The 20,000-nt window shown below is 43.1% G+C and overlaps 2 protein-coding genes across 2 annotated transcripts in view; one reads left to right on the top strand and one right to left on the bottom strand.

Moving 5' to 3' along the window:
* Positions 1-9,736, bottom strand: part of LOC123749696 (uncharacterized) — a 13,597-nt gene extending 3,861 nt beyond the window's left edge. Inside the window, exon 1 of the mRNA XM_069328692.1 lies at positions 9,600-9,736. Within this exon, the coding sequence (XP_069184793.1) occupies positions 9,600-9,736 (137 nt within the window). The remainder of the gene's footprint in view (positions 1-9,599) is intronic.
* A 507-nt stretch (positions 9,737-10,243) lies between these two features.
* Positions 10,244-12,930, top strand: LOC138367275 (ctenidin-1-like). Its single transcript, XM_069328693.1, has 2 exons — positions 10,244-10,858; positions 12,907-12,930. The coding sequence occupies exons 1-2, from the start codon at positions 10,244-10,246 to the stop codon at positions 12,928-12,930; spliced, it is 639 nt and encodes a 212-aa protein (XP_069184794.1).
* The last annotated feature ends 7,070 nt before the right edge of the window (positions 12,931-20,000 follow it).

Genomic DNA, 20,000 nt, shown 5'->3' on the forward strand with positions numbered 1-20,000 from the left:
AATTAGTTAACAATGGATTCGAGGCTTCCGAGTTGTTCAACTCGGGTTTTCTCATTTTGATGACGTGAATTGATGAGCCCATCATGTAAACAATGCAGTCCAGACTCATTAACAAAAACCAAATGTTCGTTAAATGGAGGCGCCAAATCCGCTATTTATGAATGAAAACGCTTAACACACACGACTCTGAATTGACGTTTGAACATTGCTCACGACCCGTCCTCGATTCGAGGCCATTCCATCCAGCGGTCGACCCCACAGACGCATTCATAAATTTTTAAATGCTGTTCATTCACAACAGGAATTTTTTCAAATATAAATTAATATTATAATAGCATATTGTGCATATATAGGCATAGGTTAGGTTAGGAGTTTAGGTTTTGTTGGCGAATATTTATAGTACGTGGGTGAAGCATTTACAGCGTTGTGGTTCGAACAAAATTCGTCAGTGAAACATTTGTTCCGGAAGTGTTCGAACGAAATCAGCTGAGAGTCGTGTGTAAACCGTTTTCCATTCATAAACAGGGGGTTTGGCGGGTGCATGGAATCACTTTTGGGTCTTTGTCTGGAGGATAGGCTGGTTGCTCAAGCAGTAGTTCGCTGAAGCTTTCAAATCGCAGTCCGTCCTCTTAACAAAAATCCAAAAGTGATTCCATGCACCCGCCAAACCCCCAGCTGTTTATGAATGGAAAACGGTTTACACACGACTCTCAACTGATGACGATCGAACACTTCCGGAACAAATGTTTTACTGACGAATTTTGTTGGAACCACAACGCTGTAAATGCTTCTCACACGTACTACAAATCACCAACAGAACCTGAACACCAAACCTAATCTAGACCTAACTATACACTCGATTCTAATATATATATATTCAAATTTAGATAAAATACCTATTTTGAATGCACTGTTTTACAATTGCAATTGGTGGGTTAAAATTGATTCCAAAAAGTTCGTGGCACCAACATAAAGCTCTACTAATATAACTTAAAAAACAAAACAAAAATGTTTAAACAAATAGAGGTTTATTTAGAGCTCAGTGCGGGAGTTAAGGGCACCAGGAAAGGATGAAAGGGGGGGGGGGGGGGGGGGAGGGAGCTCAACCTCTGAACTTTCCTGAAGAAAAAGCCGCGGTGATGTGACAACAAATTCTCAAGGGAGTCAACAAAGGAAATGTTTAAGATGAGAAACAATGGAACCTGAGGCCAAGGATTAAAGTTAGATCCTCGAATGAGAAACATTTACACGAAAAACTACCCTGGAAACAGTTCTATAATCTCTCTCTTCACCCCCCCTCTCTCTCTCTCTCGCGCTCTCACTCTCTCGCTCTCTCACTCTCTCTCTCGCACTCTCTCTCGCACGCATGCAAACAAGACAGACCTGTCCCAAGAAGCCCTCATCAAGAGGATATCATCCGCGGCATATGCTAGGTTGGCCAACATGAGAAATGCCGTTAGCAGCTTGTGTAATGAATCATTTTTATTTTAGAACCTTGTATACCACGTATGTCAGACAAGTGCTGAAGTATACAGCAATAGCGTCGAGTCAAGGACAAGACTAAATTGGAGAAGGTTCAAAGATTTACCACCAGACTGGTATCCAAGCCGAGGAGTATGAGCTATTAGAAAAGACTACGGGAACTAAACCTCAGGTCTTTGATAGTTAGGGGAGACATGATCACTACATACAACATTCTCAAAGGAATTGATAAGGTAGATAAAAACAGATTATTTAACCTAGGTAGTACACGCACAGTTGGACGCGGGTGGAAACTGAGTACCCAAATGAGCCACGGACACAGTAGAAAGAACTTTAATTGGCAAAGCAAATAACAAATGGAATGCACTAGGCAGTGATGTGGTGGAGGCTGACTCCATACACAGTTTCAGTTGTAGATATGATAGAGCCCAGTAGGCTCAGTAATCTGTACACCAGTTGATTAACAGTTAAGAGGCGGACCAAAGAGCCGAAGCACAGTTAGGAGAGTACACATGCAGGCAACTAAGTAAGAATGAAGCTGGGTTTTGGCAACAGGCGGCCAGCCATAAGGTACTCAATAGGAGAGGAGAGGCAACCCTCCTGGTATCGAACACGGATACATATGAACATCGGGGTTGATATGACACCGAACCTGTCGCCAGAGGCTCAAATCAGCGGCGTATACAAGGATGGTCAACTCATGAACTACCTTTAGAAATCTAAGGAATCATTCAGGACGGTGTGTGTGTGTGTGTGTGTGTGTGTGTGTGTGTGTGTGTGTGTGTGTGTGTGTGTGTGTGTGTGTGTGTGTACGTACGTACGTGTACGTGCGTGCCTGCCTCCCTCACATCTCAAGTTAAACAGACGAATACTTCCTTCTGTCTGATTCGTAACTGTTTAATTTTATTGTGTGAAGTCTCGTTTACTGATAACAAACTTGTTAGCCAATCCCTACCATGTTTCTACCTGTTTGCCAGTTGAATACATTCAGATAATGATCCTATTTAGTGAATACTCACTTTCCCTTAATTTTGACAAAATTCACAACTGGAAAAGGCCGTTAAGCTGTTTTCAAATTGTTATAAAACAGGTTTTCAGGTTAGTCATGTTTTCTCCCCAGAGATTATATATATATAGTCGTAATGGCTTGGCGCTTTCCCCCTGATATTTCCCTTCCTCCTCAGAGATAAGACAGGCGACTAAAAAAAAAAAAAAAAACATTCCAGAAAATCATTATCACAATGTGTGTGTATAGTTGTTATCGTGGCTATAAGAGGCACTCGTGGTAACGACTGGGAACAGTGCCTCTGGAGGTAACAATGGCGCCGTCGTTGAATACTTATGTTCGTTGTTAATGTCCTCCGTGTCGAGTGGCGGGTTGTCGTGCGTCTGGGTAGTGGCGAGTGCGACGGGTCGTTACCCCCTTGGGGTCGTGTTGTCGCCGCGTCTCAGCCCCGTGAAGACGCTTGACTCGGCCACCAGGTTGGGTTGAGTGGTGTACTTAAGGTGATACTCAAGGTCTTACTCAAGGTGGTGAGTAACACCTTGGCGAGGTGAAGCGTTATACTGGGCTGAGTGAGGTAGTGGCGAGGAGTGACGTTAGTGTGTCACACTGGGTGGCGCTGTGGGGAGTGTATCATACTGTGGGTGACGCTGTGGGGAGGGTGTCACACTCTTGGAGGTGTAACTTTATGATCAGAATTTACTATGGGCATCCTATCCTATTCAATCTTACCCTCTCCTCCTCCCTTCACCAATGCCCTCTACTCCTTCACCATTAACCTTCGCCGCTTCTGGTAACCGCCAATCGGGCCCCAAGTTAAAGATATCTACTTGCCTACTTCAGCTCCGTAATTACGCTAGACGAGAGCCGTACGGCGTAAAACTTGCTACCCTGACCTTTATAAGGGAGGGAGGGAGGGAGGGGGAAGGCAGGGACGGAAATAGGAAAATGGGGGAAGAAAGCAGAACAAATTTAAAAGCAGAGGAGATTATGATTGAGAGTTGATTTATTTATTGTGTACGAGTCGTCTCCGGGTGCCCCCGAGTCCCTCCTTCAGTTCCACACTCCTTTCCCCTCCCTCCCAGTCTTTCCCCTCCCTCCCAGTCTTTCCCCTCCCTCCCAGTCTTTCCCCTCCCTCCCAGTCTTTCCCCTCCCTCCCAGTCTTTCCCTTCCTCCCAGTCTTTCCCTTCCTCCCAGTCTGACAAGTGAGCTCTAAATGAATGTTCGAGCAGCCCTCATCTGCAGTCTGCAGCAGTCCTCATATACAAACATCCAAAGTCCATTCCATGTACCCACCAAACCCCATGTTTATATATGAAAAACGGTTTACACACGACTCACAACTGTTGACGTTCGAACACTTCCGGAACAAGTGCTTCACTGACGAAGTTTGTTCGATCCACAAAGCTGTAAATGCTTCACCCACGTACTACAAATACAAATAATTGCCAACAGAACCTAAACACCTAACCTAACCTATGCCTATATATGCACAATATACTAATATATTATATTATTAATTTATATTTGAGAAAATTCCCGTTTTGAATGAAAAGCATGTTAAAATTAATGAATGCGTCTGTGGGGTTGACCGATGGATGGAATGGACTTGGTCTGAGGACAGGTGCTTCACTACACCTCATGATGAATTCTGTAATATTTTAAATTGACCTGGAAGTTTTTTTGTTCACTGATTTTTTATATATATTGTAAAACAAACTCACTGATGTCCACAAAATTCTCAAAAAATTCTATTATACTGCGCTGGTAATTTGCTGTAATATGCAAACGTTAGTGTTGACAGCACCCAGCCAGGAGGCTCTCCACGGTGGTGCTGCGTAATTATAATAAATAAATAAATTAATATATATATATATATATATATATATATATATATATATATTTTCAGGAGAAGAAAATATCAGTGTTAAGTGAGGATCCAGAAGCAAGTCACGTCATTCTAAGAAAACTGAGAACTTGACAGTTCTTGAAATATGAAAGTTTGGCAACAGAATGGCGGTGCTTCGCTAGGTGGAAGACATACATCAAATACACTACCCTATGGTGTATACATCATACACTAGTGTATGTTCCCCATCTTATTATGGCAGCAGTTCTTCCTAAGCCCGCTCTCTTCTAGTGTAAAGGTTAAGTGCCGGTGGGTCAAGATAACTTAACAAGTTTGGTTATCGTCTAGCGACTTCCTCCGGAGGGGGAAGAAGGGAAAGGGGATGGGGTGGGGAAAGGGGGTGCATAGTGAGGAGGAGTAGGGAAGAGAGGAGGAAAGCAAGAGGCTGCAATACAAGAGGAGCGTCACAGATCAGGAACATTTTTGTCCTCTTGCTCTTGTTCAATATGTCGTGGAGGCAGTGTTGATGTCGGACACTTTACCCATTAAGAGTTACAAGAGAGTTGCTCTTCGAGTGAAATCGCCGGGGCAGGACCCAGTAATAGTTAAATGGCTGAGGCAAATGTAATGGTTAAATTAACTGTCTCCAAACACGCTGGAGCCCCGACTGTAAACGTTTTTACGGGACGTCCCAAGCCAAAAAGCCAGGGATCGGGACGCCTCCGCTCTGGCCGCCAGAAAATTGAAGTAAACTCGGAATGGCTCCAAGGTTGAATTCTAATTAGCCAGATACGTTTAACTGATCCTTAACGGCCAGTGTGGGTTCCAATTATCTTCCGGAGCGGAGGACGGCGCGCTGGCCGTCTGCGCGGGCCCAATAAAACAAAGGTAATAAAATTAAACACTCGGCTCATTTCCAGGGAAGCCAATCGTTTCCGTGACAGTTGTGGATTCTTCCAGGCAGCGAGGAGTCGAGGCATCCAGAGAGCTGGAGCCAGGGAGGCGCCGGCCAGCGCTGGGGGGGGGAGGGACACTTTTACCCCCCTCTTGGAGATTTCTCTCATATTTTTTCCCCCCATTTTTTTCCCTTCCCATTTTGGGAACTATTGTCTCCTCAGGAGCTTTGATTTAGAAGATAGAGTTGAGGCAGGTGGCGGCTCATCTTGTGTTAGATAACTATTTTATTTGCTAAGAGTTCTTGCTAGCTATTGTGTACTTGTCTATTTGTGGTTTAGAATTGAGTTTCAGCTCTTGGATTCGGTCTTTCCCGTCTTTGGTCGTTTAGTACTGCCTCCCGACCTTCAGGTGCCAACCACCTCGTCATGAGTGTCACACAGCTCTTGACATAAAAGAGTACTTCTTTAAGTTCCTGTGGATCATAGTGGCCCAGTTTCTATTAATGTACTCATGCTGTTGATGCTCAATCTAATCTCTCCCTCTTCCACATTATTCCCCGCAGTATTTCGTGTGTATAATTGCCTATTTGTACTTAACTATTCGTACTTGCATATTTGTTTTCGCCTATTTTTCAAAAAATTTTTGTTTGTTCATGGTATATGTACGCCTTTCATCTTTCAATCCGCTTGTGGTGTAATGCATTATTATTAACATCTTTATTGAAAAAAATAATTACAATTTTGCCTAATCTGAGGATTTCAATTAAGTCTTATTAAAGTGAGGATAATGCTCGTATTCACTGCCACACAGGTCAGAGGGTCATACATAAGACAATAGGTCTAAACTGTAGGCTGAAGCACATATATATTTACACATGGTTACAATCAATAAGCACATGGTTACAATCAGTGTTTTAATGTATGAATATGTAAATACAACTTTCTGTTGTGCACTGCCACACAAGGGTAGGGATGGGTTCATTAGTGATGCAGCTTAAAATTAATATAAATAGAATTGTTCTTCATTCTTTAAAATGGACAAGCAAATTTTGGATAAATTGTTAGGATGTCGTCCAGAACACCTGAGTCAATGAAATAGTTACACAGTTGGTGGTACAAGAGATCAGGAGGTCTAAAGTCTTTTACGGTTTCACATTCAACAATATAGTGTTCTAGTGAATGCATTAAAGGTTTGTAACAGAGTTTACAATCTGAATATTCTGGTAGTGGTGTAACACCGCTCTATTGTAACACCGCCACTAAAATGCACCACTATAATGGAACACAAAAAATGGTTACTAATGTAAACACTACTTATCCTGAGTAACACTTCCTCATCGGTTGCACTTGATAACACTGTTATGAAACACGGTAATGTGAGCTGACATATGATGGTTACACCGGAACCAAAAGATACACTGCCAATAAGGAAATGCTAACACAAGGATTAAATACGCTGCCACCATCTGCCTTTGACCATTGAAACTATATCAAGCAACGAGGCAAGAAACATTGCTTGACTTGGAGAGTACTTTCTAGGACTGTCATTAATTATGAAAACGGTTGTCAACCACTATATCCAAAAGGCTAAGAGGATTCAACAATTGACACAGACGGGAAATTTAACAAAAGTTTATTGAGACCAAAATTATGTCAATCACCACTTATAAATCCTACTCTAACATTGGCAAAGTTAAGAAATTTGGACATGGAACAAAATTTCAGAGATCACACACATTACCTTAAGACCTCTGTCTCTCCCTGGCTGAGATGTTCTTCACAGACCCGCTCTCGATCCCGGTGTACCGCACTCTGCCTCTCTAAGTCCCTAAAGGACCTCTATATACAACCCCCACAGGGGGGAGGGGGAGATCTGCTGTTGCTAACCACCAAGAGTGTACAAACACTCAAGAAATATTTCAAAAAGCTTGTTTGACATTCACCATACACTCTTCAAGAGAGGAGTTATTAATTACATGTGACTGACCTCTGACCTGGCCAAAAAGGGGGAGATCCAGGGATGTTTACACATAAGAATCTGGAGTCTAATTTCCTTGCATGAAATATTACATACTTGAAACTATGCTGACTAAGACTAACCCAGGAATTTTTAATCAATATACAAGATAAACCGGAGGTCATCTGGGCTGACCTCTTGGAGAAGGCTTCCCTGGGTGTGAACTCTAAGGGGGGGGGGGAGGTCCTGGGTGTTACAGTGGCTCAGCCTCACTAACCTGCCAGATGTGTGTATAGTCAAGGCAAATTCGCGCAATGACTACATCACATTGCCTGGTCCGGTTACTGTGCTGACCATACAAATACCTGTTATTACAAAAGTTGTCTCAGCTTTTAATACTGCAGCTTTCAGGTGTCTGGGAATTTGTTAGTTTTTCTAAATCTGAATGAATTTCTTAATCTGTGTGTTTCTTATAATTGCAGTAGAAAATCCAAAGTCATAATCAGTGTTTTCTTTCCTGCAAGCCTCATTGGCCAATTGATCTAAAAAGTCATGTTTTCTAACTCCAACATGGGATGTGATCCACACAAATTTTATACAATAGTTATTATCATTGGCAAAAATTACATTCCATTTAATATTACAAGCTACTTCAGACATACATTGTGATGGGTTATTTAAGGAATGCAGAGCACTTTTAGAGTCACAGAATATCACTCCATCACCATTGAGCTTAAGGTACTCAAAAGCTAGATAAATACCCAATAGCTCACTCTGTGTCGTGCTTGCCCAATCGTTCAATCTCAGAAATGCAGCGAGTTCCGGCACAAGCCTACACGATCTTTCCTACTTCTGAAATTGTGGATGGAGTTGACTATTATTTTCTCGTCTCCCGGTGTAGGTTCAACACCTGCCAGGTCTCTCGTTGCAGGTTCAACACCTGCCAGGTCTCTCGTTGCAGGTTCAATACCTGCCAGGTCTCCCGTTGCAGGTTCAACACCTGCCAGGTCTCCCGTTGCAGGTTCAACACCTGCCAGGTCTCCCGTTGCAGGTTCAACACCTGCCAGGTCTCCCGTTGCAGGTTCAACACCTGCCAGGTCTCCCGTTGCAGGTTCAACACCTGCCAGGTCTCCCGTTGCAGGTTCAACACCTGCCAGGTCTCCCGTTGCAGGTTCAACACCTGCCAGGTCTCCCGTTGCAGGTTCAACACCTGGTTCCTTGAGTGTCACCAGACTGACAACCCCCCCTAACCCCCCCCCCCCCCATCCCCGTCAATCTAGTGATGACGTAAATTCATACTGTGACGAGTTGTAGTTCTCAGTGTCAACGTGAGTGCCTCACCTGCCGGCAAGAGTTCTCGGTGTAATTTCTTAGATGTTTCTGCATGTGTCTCTGGGTGGCCTCTAGAGTTTAAACCAACCAAAAATTGTTACAGTGCAAAGATTTATTTTTGTTTATGGAATAAAATCTATTAGATATTTGGTTATATGAATATCATATGCTCAAAATACAGATGAAACAAAGATGAAGTAATTACGGTTGGTTAAAAAAAAAATACATATTACGTAATACAGAAAAAATACGTAATACAGAAACACTGTGGGATGAAGTTTGTGTCACGTCTCTTTCGCCACAAGTTCTGTGGATCACCTGTTCACCAGTGGTTAACATACCTTCCTCTGGTCGTTGTATGCAGCAATTTGGTAGTCTGAGCCAAGCTGCTCACCGAATAGTCAATAAAGGCACCGAGGAGGTTCAGTTAACCTTCTCTAATCAAAGATAAAAATATCAGCGGTTTAATATCAACCAAGATACTGTGCATAAAGTGAGTTCGGCATCACGAAAAGACATAATGCATTTGATATCCCGTAGGAATAACATATCGTCATACACACGGTAAGTCAGTTGTATATTGACGAAAATGTGCCACAGGTCACAGCTTCCAATGAAGCTGTGACCTGTGACCAGCAACTCGGAGGAACCCGACGGGAAAAACTCTATGGAACATCTCAAGCCTGAAAGAAAGTCTCTAAGAGTCATTGGCAATCTTGAGACAACATTATTGTGTCAGTTTGTCTTCCTCGCTGGTTCGTCGTTTGCTCTAAGAATTTATGGCACGTTTGGCTTCAACGGTATCGTGTTAGAGGGTCAGTGCCCTCCTGTACTGAGTGCAGTCCAGTCCAGCTCCTGTTTGCTGAACTTATTACTGTTAGGGTCCCAAATACAGCTCCTGATTGGCTGGTTGTATTATTTTTTTTTCAAATCGTCCCTAATATTGGCCGGTCCATTGAGATTTGTCCCCGTTCAGGCACACGCTTGGCTCCCTCACCAGCTCTTAACATTAACTCTCACAAACAACAGTGCGGGGAGGATTAACTGCATATTAATGCAGAGCGCAATGTGTTCATTTACACAGTGTACTCGTGGATTAGCTCTGAGAACATGTTAACTGTGACCTGTGAACGGGAGAGTTTTATTCTGCTCCCCATTCTGCTGCCGCTCTCCCCATTCTGCTGCCGCTCTCCCCATTCTGCTGCCGCTCTCCCCATTCTGCTGCCGCTCTCCCCATTCTGCTGGTAAATTACCCATTTTGTTAGCGCGCGCTCTATTCCGCTAGCTCTGTCCTTATTTTGTTAGCTCTATTCTTCGCCCCCTCCGTCTATTCTTCGCCTCCTCCCCTCTATCCTTCGCCCTCTCCCCTCTGTCCTTCGCCCTCTCCCCTCTGTCCTTCGCCCTCTCCCTCTGTCCTTCGCCCTCTCCCTCTGTCCTTCGCCCTCTCCCTCTGTCCTTCGCCCTCTCCCTCTGTCCTTCGCCCTCTTCCTCTGTCCTTCGCCCTCTCCCTCTATCCTTCGCCCTCTCCCTCTATCCTTCGCCCCCCCTCCCTCTATCCTTCACCCTCTCCCTCTGTCCTCCCCTCTGTAGAGTGCGGTGTGTAGGGACAACATGGGAAGCCATTATCATTATCTTGTTTTCAGCTCTTCACTACAGGTTTCTCGCTCCGTTGCCCCTGCCAGGGGAGCCTGGTGATGGGCGGCGGGAAGGTCAGTGGTCTAGTGATGGGCGGCGGGAAGGTCAGTGGTCTAGTGATGGGCGGTGGGAAGGTCAGTGGTCTGGTGATGGGCGGCGGGAAGGTCAGTGGTCTGGTGATGGGCGGTGGGAAGGTCAGTGGTCTGGTGATGGGCGGCGGGAAGGTCAGTGGTCTGGTGATGGGCGGCGGGAAGGTCAGTGGTCTGGTGATGGGCGGCGGGAAGGTCAGTGGTCTAGTGATGGGCGGCGGGAAGGTCAGTGGTCTGGTGATGGGCGGCGGGAAGGTCAGTGGTCTGGTGATGGGCGGCGGGAAGGTCAGTGGTCTGGTGATGGGCGGCGGGAAGGTCAGTGGTCTAGTGATGGGCGGCGGGAAGGTCAGTGGTCTGGTGATGGGCGGCGGGAAGGTCAGTGGTCTGGTGATGGGCGGCGGGAAGGTCAGTGGTCTGGTGATGGGCGGTGGGAAGGTCAGTGGTCTGGTGATGGGCGGTGGGAAGGTCAGTGGTCTGGTGATGGGCGGTGGGAAGGTCAGTGGTCTGGTGATGGGCGGTGGGAAGGTCAGTGGTCTGGTGATGGACGGTGGGAAGGTCAGTGGTCTGGTGATGGGCGGTGGGAAGGTCAGTGGTCTGGTGATGGGCGGCGGGAAGGTCAGTGGGCGATCAGGAAACAACAACAGTGATCTCCCTTCCCATTTATTCTCATCCCTCCCTCACTTTTCTCCTTGCCTCGTTCACATCTCTTCCACTTGCTTGCGTTCTTTCTCCGCATTATTCACCATGTTCTCATCCTATCACTGTTTCCTCCTCCTCCTCCTCTTCCCCCTCAAATCTCCTCTCATTCGCAATCGTTCCATACCTTTATCCTTCATTTTCAAATTTTTATCCTCCCTTTCCCTTCCCTCCCCTCCACCCTTCCCCTTCCCTTCCCTCCGCCCCTCCCCTTCCCTCCAAAACGTGTTCCGTCATCATATTGGACACATCATCAGGGACAGGAAGACAGCGGCCTGATAATGACATTCAACGCTGTTATTCGCGACTTTTGTCCCAAGTCTTCAAATTACTTTGTACACACACTGAGGCGCCCTCTTCCTCCGCCCCTCCCCCCCCCCCTCCACGGTGCCCTGGAGAGTGAGAGGAGTGAGAGAGAGAGAGGGAGAGGAGAGGTGCTTCGGGGACGTGAATGGAGGGAGGGAGAGAGAGACACTGCCTCGCCATGCACTCCATGTATATGGAGATTGAGAAGAGTGCATGAATCGAGGTGAGAGGTGAATGAAGGAAGGGAAAAGATGCGTGGAGGGAGAAGGAGAGAGAGAGGAGAGGGCGAAGGAGAATATGGGATTGTGAGGAAAGAAAAGAACATTTTTTTAGAACGGGAATAAAAGTTTGGTAAAGTTGAGCAGGTATTCACAGTAAGGAAAAAGGGGGAGGAAAACGGCGAGAGTAGGCGGGAGAATAACGGAGGATGGAATAAAGATTGGAAGTAGAGAGGACATGCAGATGAATTTAGGGTGAGGAGAACCTTAGAACAGAATGATAGAAACTTACGAAATTAAGTGGAGGAAGATTAAAGATAAACAATAGAACAAATAAAAATGAATGAAACGTATATTTGACAAAATCGAATAGTTAACAAAAATATCCATAACGTACAGATACAAAAAGATATGGAAATTAGTAGAAGATAATTACATAGAAACACGATGAAGATACAATTAAGTGGTAAAGAAACAATTAAACTTTTGTCGTCAACTTCGTTATTATTTTTATCATCATAGTTTTTTGTCACCACCACCTTCGTCACCACCACCACCACCACCACCACCACCACCACCACCACCTTCGTCACCATCATCACCACCACCACCACCACATGTTTTAGCAAGGAAAACGCCGGGCCAATGCTTTTTTTAAATTAACACATTAGGTACATCAGCATTTGTGCAGCTACCCAAGGGAAGTACAGTGTGTCAAAAAGCTAGCTACGCGATGCTAAAAAAATCCCCATCACACAGGATGGTTAGTCATACAGAGGCATGTGATCAACAGTCTGCACTGACAGACTCTGGGTGCATTGTGAGGATATCAACAACACAAGAGTGAATAAGGCAGCAGTGACACCGGGTCCCCATCTCACAGGATAGTTAGTCATACAGGGCCATATGTTCAGTAGCCTCAGGCCTCAGCCACAACTGCAGCAATGATGAAGTCTACGGAATTCTCTCGTCACATTTCACTAACAAATTTCCTCCCATTAGCCGGTCATCCCTAGGAACGTCAGTATAGATCACCGTGTATTTACGCCTGTTGGACATGTGGCTACACAGAGGGTTCGAAAGTTTGTTTGGTTACATCATGTTGGTTATGAGATGGGTAGGCAGAGGAGAGGGGGGGGGGGGGGGCGCCCTCTTCCCTACCTACCTCACATCGGAAGGTGTAGTTGTGAGAGGTGAACCTGGGGGCGTTGTAGGTGGTAGAGGCTCTTGGGGCGTTGTATGAAATGAATATCATAATACAGGTAGTTTGTCTTGGGAGATTCTTGACGTAACCATAATGTATTTCTTCTCTGATTGCAGGTAAGGTGTTCATTGAGGCGACCGGGTGTGTCGAGGAGCAGAACAGGTACGGTAGTATTACACATGTTTTGTGGTATTTTACACATGTTTTGCGTATTACACATGTTTTGTGGTATTGCGCAGATATTGCGCACTCGTTACAGATAGCCCAGTCAAATTGGCATTTGAGGTATGCATTCCAAATAACTGGCTGGGAACTGCTGGGATATATTTTTTAGGCTCGTCTCATATGATCGTCCACAAAAAAAAAAAAATCCCCCTAAAAATCCCTTTGCGGGTTTTCTGACATTTTGAATAGAAGTTGGCATATTGGATTTTGTAAGTGTTTATGAAAAACAGCTACTACTGGCGATCTAATTGATCTGGAGAGTTGATTTTTTTAATGGTTTTAAGAAATCTAAAAGTAATAGAATCCGTGTTGACTATTGAAGACACATTGCAGGTGTGTTGGTATAGTGATCGTTACAGGTGTAGCGAAGTCATGCGTGTTGCAATTTACAGGTATACTAACGTCGGAATATTGAATTAATAACTTGTTATCGATGACATAAAGAGAGAATTCAGTACCACGCAGAAGGGATAACATCAGGGTTTGGTTCCCTAAGGACACACAACCAACCTGGATGTGGTAATGTGACACACACACACACACACACACACACACACACACACACACACACACACATACACACATACACACACACACACACACACACACACACACACACACACACACACACACACCCAACCAACCAACCAACCAACCAACCAACCTGGACACAGAGTGCTGCAGGAATGGTGGGACTGGGCATAGCAAGTTGTGCCAAGATATCGACGCAGCCTTAGCGACCATGGTCAGGGGCCAGCGATGAACTAAGCGAAATAAGCGCTCTTTTGTTAGGCTCAGTGGCCCACCCTCGCCTGCTCTTCTCGCGTATGTTCTCATATCTTTGTTATATCGTATGTTCTTCTCCTCGCGTCCTAGTGATGGAGAGAATCCTGCTGTGTGTGTTTAACCAGGACTGGTGTGTGGGGGAAGAGTGGTGAAGAGCCGGGTATGGGGATGACTTGAGGTATAGGAGTGGTGCAGGTGAGTGTAAACCAGGTGTGGTGGCAGGTGTGTGCGTGTATTTGCAAGAACTGTAGAAACATGACGAGCTCTTTATCATGCTCTTTGTCTAAGCTCTTTGTTATATATCACACCACATACTGTCACCCTCTCCACCCATCACCTTGACCATGACTCATAATTTTCTTTCCCCCATACTTTCCCCCCCTAGTTATTTTTTTCCATTATTTTCCTCCCCATTGATGCTTCAAGCCACTGAGGCATCACGCACTAAGTGACTGTTAAAGTGGCACTTGGCACTTGAAGGGAACCTGGAGTGCCAGATTATGCTCTCATAACTGCTCGTGTGTGTGTGTGTGTGTGTGTGTGTGTGTGGTGTGTGTGTGTGTGTGTGTGTGTGTGTGTGTGTGTGTGTGTATGTCGGACAGGTATGTGGACTTTTTATACTTGGCACTGTGCTCTGTGCTCTCTGTATATTATATATATATATATATATATATATATATATATATATATATATATATATATATATATATATATATATATATATATATATATATATATATATTAGTATATTTTGGTAGCAGTCTTTCCTGTAGACATATTTTATTAAATATGACCGAAAAAGTAAGATTAATAATTCTAACACGAATTTTCTCAATCTTTCGTACATTATGCTTCACTGTTGGAGGTAAATCAAAAATCACTTCTCCAAAATTCATTTTTATTTCTAGTCTGACGCGACACGGGCGCGTTTCGTAAAACTTATTACATTTTCAAAGACTTCACAAATACACAACTGATTAGAACTTGCGTTTCCCTGATTTTATATCTACATTTGAGTGAGGTGGGAAGGGTGATGTGGCATTACATTTGAGTGAGGTGGGAAGGATGATGTGGCATTAGAGGATATTAATAGGGTATTAAAAGTATCAACACAAGACAGAACACGAAACAATGGATATTGAATAGAAGTGTTTGTAGAAAGCCTATTGGTCCATATTTCTTGATGCTTCTATATTGGAGCGGAGTCTTGAGGTGGGTAGAATATAGTTGTGCACAACTATATTCTACCCACCTCAAGACTCCGCTCCAATATAGAAGCATCAAGAAATATGGACCAATAGGCTTTCTACAAACACTTCTATTCAATATCCATTGTTTCGTGTTCTGTCTTGTGTTGATACTTTTAATACCCTATTAATATCCTCTAATGCCACATCATCCTTCCCACCTCACTCAAATGTAATGCCACATCACCCTTCCCACCTCACTCAAATGTAGATATAAAATCAGGGAAACGCAAGTTCTAATCAGTTGTGTATTTGTGAAGTCTTTGAAAATGTAATAAGTTTTACGAAACGCGCCCGTGTCGCGTCAGACTAGAAATAAAAATGAATTTTGGAGAAGTGATTTTTGATTTACCTCCAACAGTGAAGCATAATGTACGAAAGATTGAGAAAATTCGTGTTAGAATTATTAATCTTACTTTTTCGGTCATATTTAATAAAATATATATATATATATATATATATATATATATATATATATATATATATATATATATATATATATATATATATATATATATAAATAACTGAAAACTCACACCCCAGAAGTGACTCGAACCCATACTGCCAGGAGCACTCTGCTGGCGTACAGGATCCCTTAACCGCTCGACCAACACGACTGGACAAAAGAGGATGGTAGCCGAGGCTATTTCCATCCCCCCGCCGGCACTCGGTTGGTAATCTTGGGCATGGCATTTTATCAAATCAAATTTGGGGCTAAAAGAAGATAAATCAGACTGAAAGAGGAGAAAACAATTACACTAAAAACGTACACAGGGAACTAGGTTCTTTTTATAGTCAAGAACTCTGTTTGGACCGCGCATAAAGGACCGCACATCCACACCAGGCAGTGTGGATGCTTAGCGATAACCAGAATTGGGCTGGGACATCGTTATCTGTGGTAGTTGTAAACACCACAGATAACGACCTACAACACACAACACACTCGACAACATTATACAATTGAAGGTCAAATAATCAGTGACTTTTAGATCATGAGATGCGAGGTTAGATAAAGCAGATCAAAGGTAGAGTAAGCCTCTGAATTGCACCAATAATTTAAATTCATCTACAGCTTCTATGGGCGAGACCGCGTAAGGATTAGAAATATTTGCATCAAAAATGATCTCTCGGGGAAAGAGGTGCACAGAAGGAGAACGGGAACCTAAAGAATGAAAGTTTGGAGATCGAAGATTTGTTGTCCTTCTCTATCAAAAACTTTGGAAGTATCCCGTGCCGCTGGAAAAGATTCTCGACTGACGCTGCGAGGTGGGTAGTGGACCTCGTGTACGAGATACGAGTGAACATCACCAGGGGAACGAGACTTCGCGGAAACCACGCTGAAACCCACACGGCGTTCGTAAAGCTCTTCTTGTTAAAAGAAACTTTACATAGAGGATATAGATATTGTTTTTAAGGTATTAAATAAAACAAAGAGAGGGGTTGTAGGACGCTAGATTGATCACAAATCGAATTGGTTAGACGGACGAGGTAAAGTTTGTGCAAACGTAAAGAGACAGCTCTATATCACATGACAAGAGCCCGCTAATATAAGAATCGGCACCTGATAAAGGCCCTAGATTATGTTAGGGCACAGAAAACACGGCCAGCGTGGTGCCGAACCTTCAACCAATACATCCTTGGGAGAAGTATGGAGTCAACACTCAAGTCTCTCTCGCTCGCTCGCGCTGAGGACCAAAAAGCCAGAGCTCAACCTCCACAAGCACAACTAGGTGAATACACACACCAGAGCACAATAACGTTTCAGAAGTGGACCTAGAAAAGGTCTAGAGAGAATTTAACAATCAAGTTCATCAGAATTAGAAAACAGATCTACGTCATATATGACTGCATGCAATTATGTTCCTTGAATCCATGGATGATTACTGATAAACTTTACACGATTGAACAAATCCACAAGGCCCGTGACGAGGATTCGAACCAGCGTCCGAGAACATCTCAGACGCTGCCTTAATCGACTGAGCTACGACATGGTCATGGGATGCTCTCTGTCGCAGGTTCGAATCCTCGTCACGGCCCTTGTGGATTTGTTCATTTGATGCATCGCGTTATTGTGATTTCTGTGTTTACACGATTCATGAGTTCTTAAACAGATATAAAAAAGCATTCTGGTTTCAAGAAGTGACCAACTCCATCAAAATGTTAAGTATACATCCTTCCTAATTAATCAATTAATTAGTGGGATAACGCTGACCCATCAGTAAATTTCGTAAATGCACTTAGGCTAGTGTACACGCTTCGCTTGATAATGTAAAGCAGGCTATGGGTGACGCTGATGTGTCAGTGTGATACAGACGGCGCTGTAAAAGTCCATAGATGTACCAGATCCGCATGTAGTGTACTGAAAGGAACTCTCTCTCGCTCATACAGCAATGAAGCACGGCTCATTGGACTTGCACATCTCCAAGTCGATTTACAGGTATTTGCTGTAACACTGAATTTTAAGACTCGGAGCGCACTTGTAGCACTGAGCGCACAAAATAGAAACGCTCAGAAAATTGTAAATGATATTTGAATGTGTGTTTCAGCTGCAAAAGAAACTACATTTCAAATTCAATTCCCCTGGCCAACATCAGGCTTGTCATGATTGTGGGAAATTTTTACCCACCATATCTAATAATCATCTAAGAAATGTATAATTTCTATATCATATCTAAATCATATCAAAATCATATCTAAATTGTATCAAAATCATATAATGAATCTTTAAAGATTCATTATAGCTTGATCCTAGATGACAATGGCACCATGAACACGTACTCAACAGGGGCCCTTTTGATGCCTACGTGACTTTGTACATGATCTTTCAAGGATCCAGAAGCTTCTAGAAGGACTTCTTAATTAAAAAACTATTGGAACATTGATTCAACATCCGGTAGGATTAAAAATCGAATCCTTAATAAGATTCAGTGGTACTTTCAAATACTACTTATAATCTTTAAATCTTATATCTAATTATATTATAATCACATCTTATCTTAATCATAAGTCTAGACTGTAAAAATAATCAATCAATATTCATTGCAAGCTACCTCTCAAGGGAGAGGGGGAAGGCTCTCGGGGGGCGAGAAGCGCCCACGACGATGCCTCGAGGCACTCCGCGTTTGTTTACAAATGAGTGAACAAGTGACTGATCCTTAGCGAACATTACCAGCTCAAGGACACCTTATCTAACATTTTTATCGCCAGTGAATACTCTCTAGAACTGGGGGAGTACCTGGACAATATCTACAAGGAAAATCCGTGAACATTCACATAAAATAGAGTGTATAGTGGAGATCAGTGACACGGTTTCCTCCACCTTCATTCATAAACTTTTATCTCGAATCATTCTTCTGCAACTGCAGGATAATCACGTAGCAACGCTACCAGATCATCATACAGCAACGCTGTAGCAAAATATCGTGCCTAAACTCAACAAGAGAGAGTTAATCAGTCTGGCAAACTTGTCAGACAGACACCCCGACTGGCAGAGAAGTATATTGAAGGTTATTTGGTATATGATTGGCCAATTGTATGCTTGTGTAGCTTTAATATCCTATAAATCTGTCTGTTGGTTAAAAAGCGAGGCTAAGCCTCACATATCGGTACGTTTATTAAAATTGTAGTGTAGCTGTGAATCTTATCCAAGCACTGAACCTCATGAGTGTCCATTCTGTCAGAAAAGAATTCAGCCTCAATAAGTAAAAACCTCACAAGTGTCCACAGTCTTGGAAGAGATTCAGTCAAGCTAACTGTATAAAGTGAATATGTCTGCATATATATTTGAATATATAAATTAAGTTATCAATAGCTTGCTTAGTTAATTTTTAAGTTATCATATAAGTTCATTTAATTGAATATAATTTCTAGTACTTACTCAACAGTATTTAGACTATATTTAAGGTCATTTATTTATACTTTTACAATTTAATTTGTTGTTTATAGTATAAGAATCTATTGGCTGTTAAGTTATGGCGCTAGGTTAGACTATGTATGTTTAAATCTCTGATTTAAACAGAGCCAGTGTTCAGTCAGATAACTGAATTTATTAAATCTTATCCTTGTATAAAATACAAGCTGATGTGAGATCCCTGTCTACAGGTGGATTGGAACTTCTATCAACATAGTCATTCACCCCACACGTCCCTTACAGCCCACAGTTTGTCATTAGGAAAAGAGGATCTAGGATTTACAACCCTAGCTAGAGATTTTAGTTGAATTAATTTGCAGACAGTAAACGTTTAATTTAGTTCAGTACAAGTCCCTGGTAGTCTCCTCTTATATCAATCCCAGCAGGTTTTTCCCACAATGATACTGTTGACATGCTCGCTAATACTGCTTACTATCAAGCTAATACTAATAAGCAAGTAAGCTAATACTGCTTACTGACCAGTAGTAGAAATAAATACAGATGTTTCTTTGGCAGTGTAAAAAAAAAACTGAAATTATCCAATGAAAATGTTACTCGCTGGAAAACTATATCATCAAACATTATGATGAAAGCCGTGAGGAGAAGGGGTATATATGGAACTAATAATGCAATACCTCGGCAGTGCCATGTTGTTGTGGCCAGAATACGCGTGGGATATAAACATATCTGGCAGCTTTCTCAAAATTCAGGTGTTAAATTTACCATGTGCCAAATTTGTGAGAGAGAAAAACATGCATTTCCTTGAACACAGCACTGCAGATTGTCCCATGCATCCCTTTGAACTCTGCACTGTAGATTGTCCCATGCATTCCTTTGAACTCTGCAATGCAGATTGTCCCATGCATTCCTTTAACTCTGCACTGCAGATTGTCCCATGCATTCCTTTGAACACAGCACTGCAGACTGCCCCATATTGACTGGCGCCCGCCCCCTGGGTTGAGATATACTCTGCAAATGTCTGAATTCTGGAATTCTTAATGATATACTGGATTTGTACCCAAGACTTGCTAAGTAAATGAACATTTATGTAATATTTATGATGTAATTTGAGCTTCTTAAAGCACTGTAGCATTCACCTCCAGTGGTTGAGTGCTCAATAACTCGCTACACTACATGTTCTTTAACAGATCTCTAACCCCGTCCA

Source organism: Procambarus clarkii, chromosome 21 (assembly GCF_040958095.1).
Source record: "Procambarus clarkii isolate CNS0578487 chromosome 21, FALCON_Pclarkii_2.0, whole genome shotgun sequence".
NCBI lineage: Eukaryota > Metazoa > Arthropoda > Malacostraca > Decapoda > Cambaridae > Procambarus > Procambarus clarkii.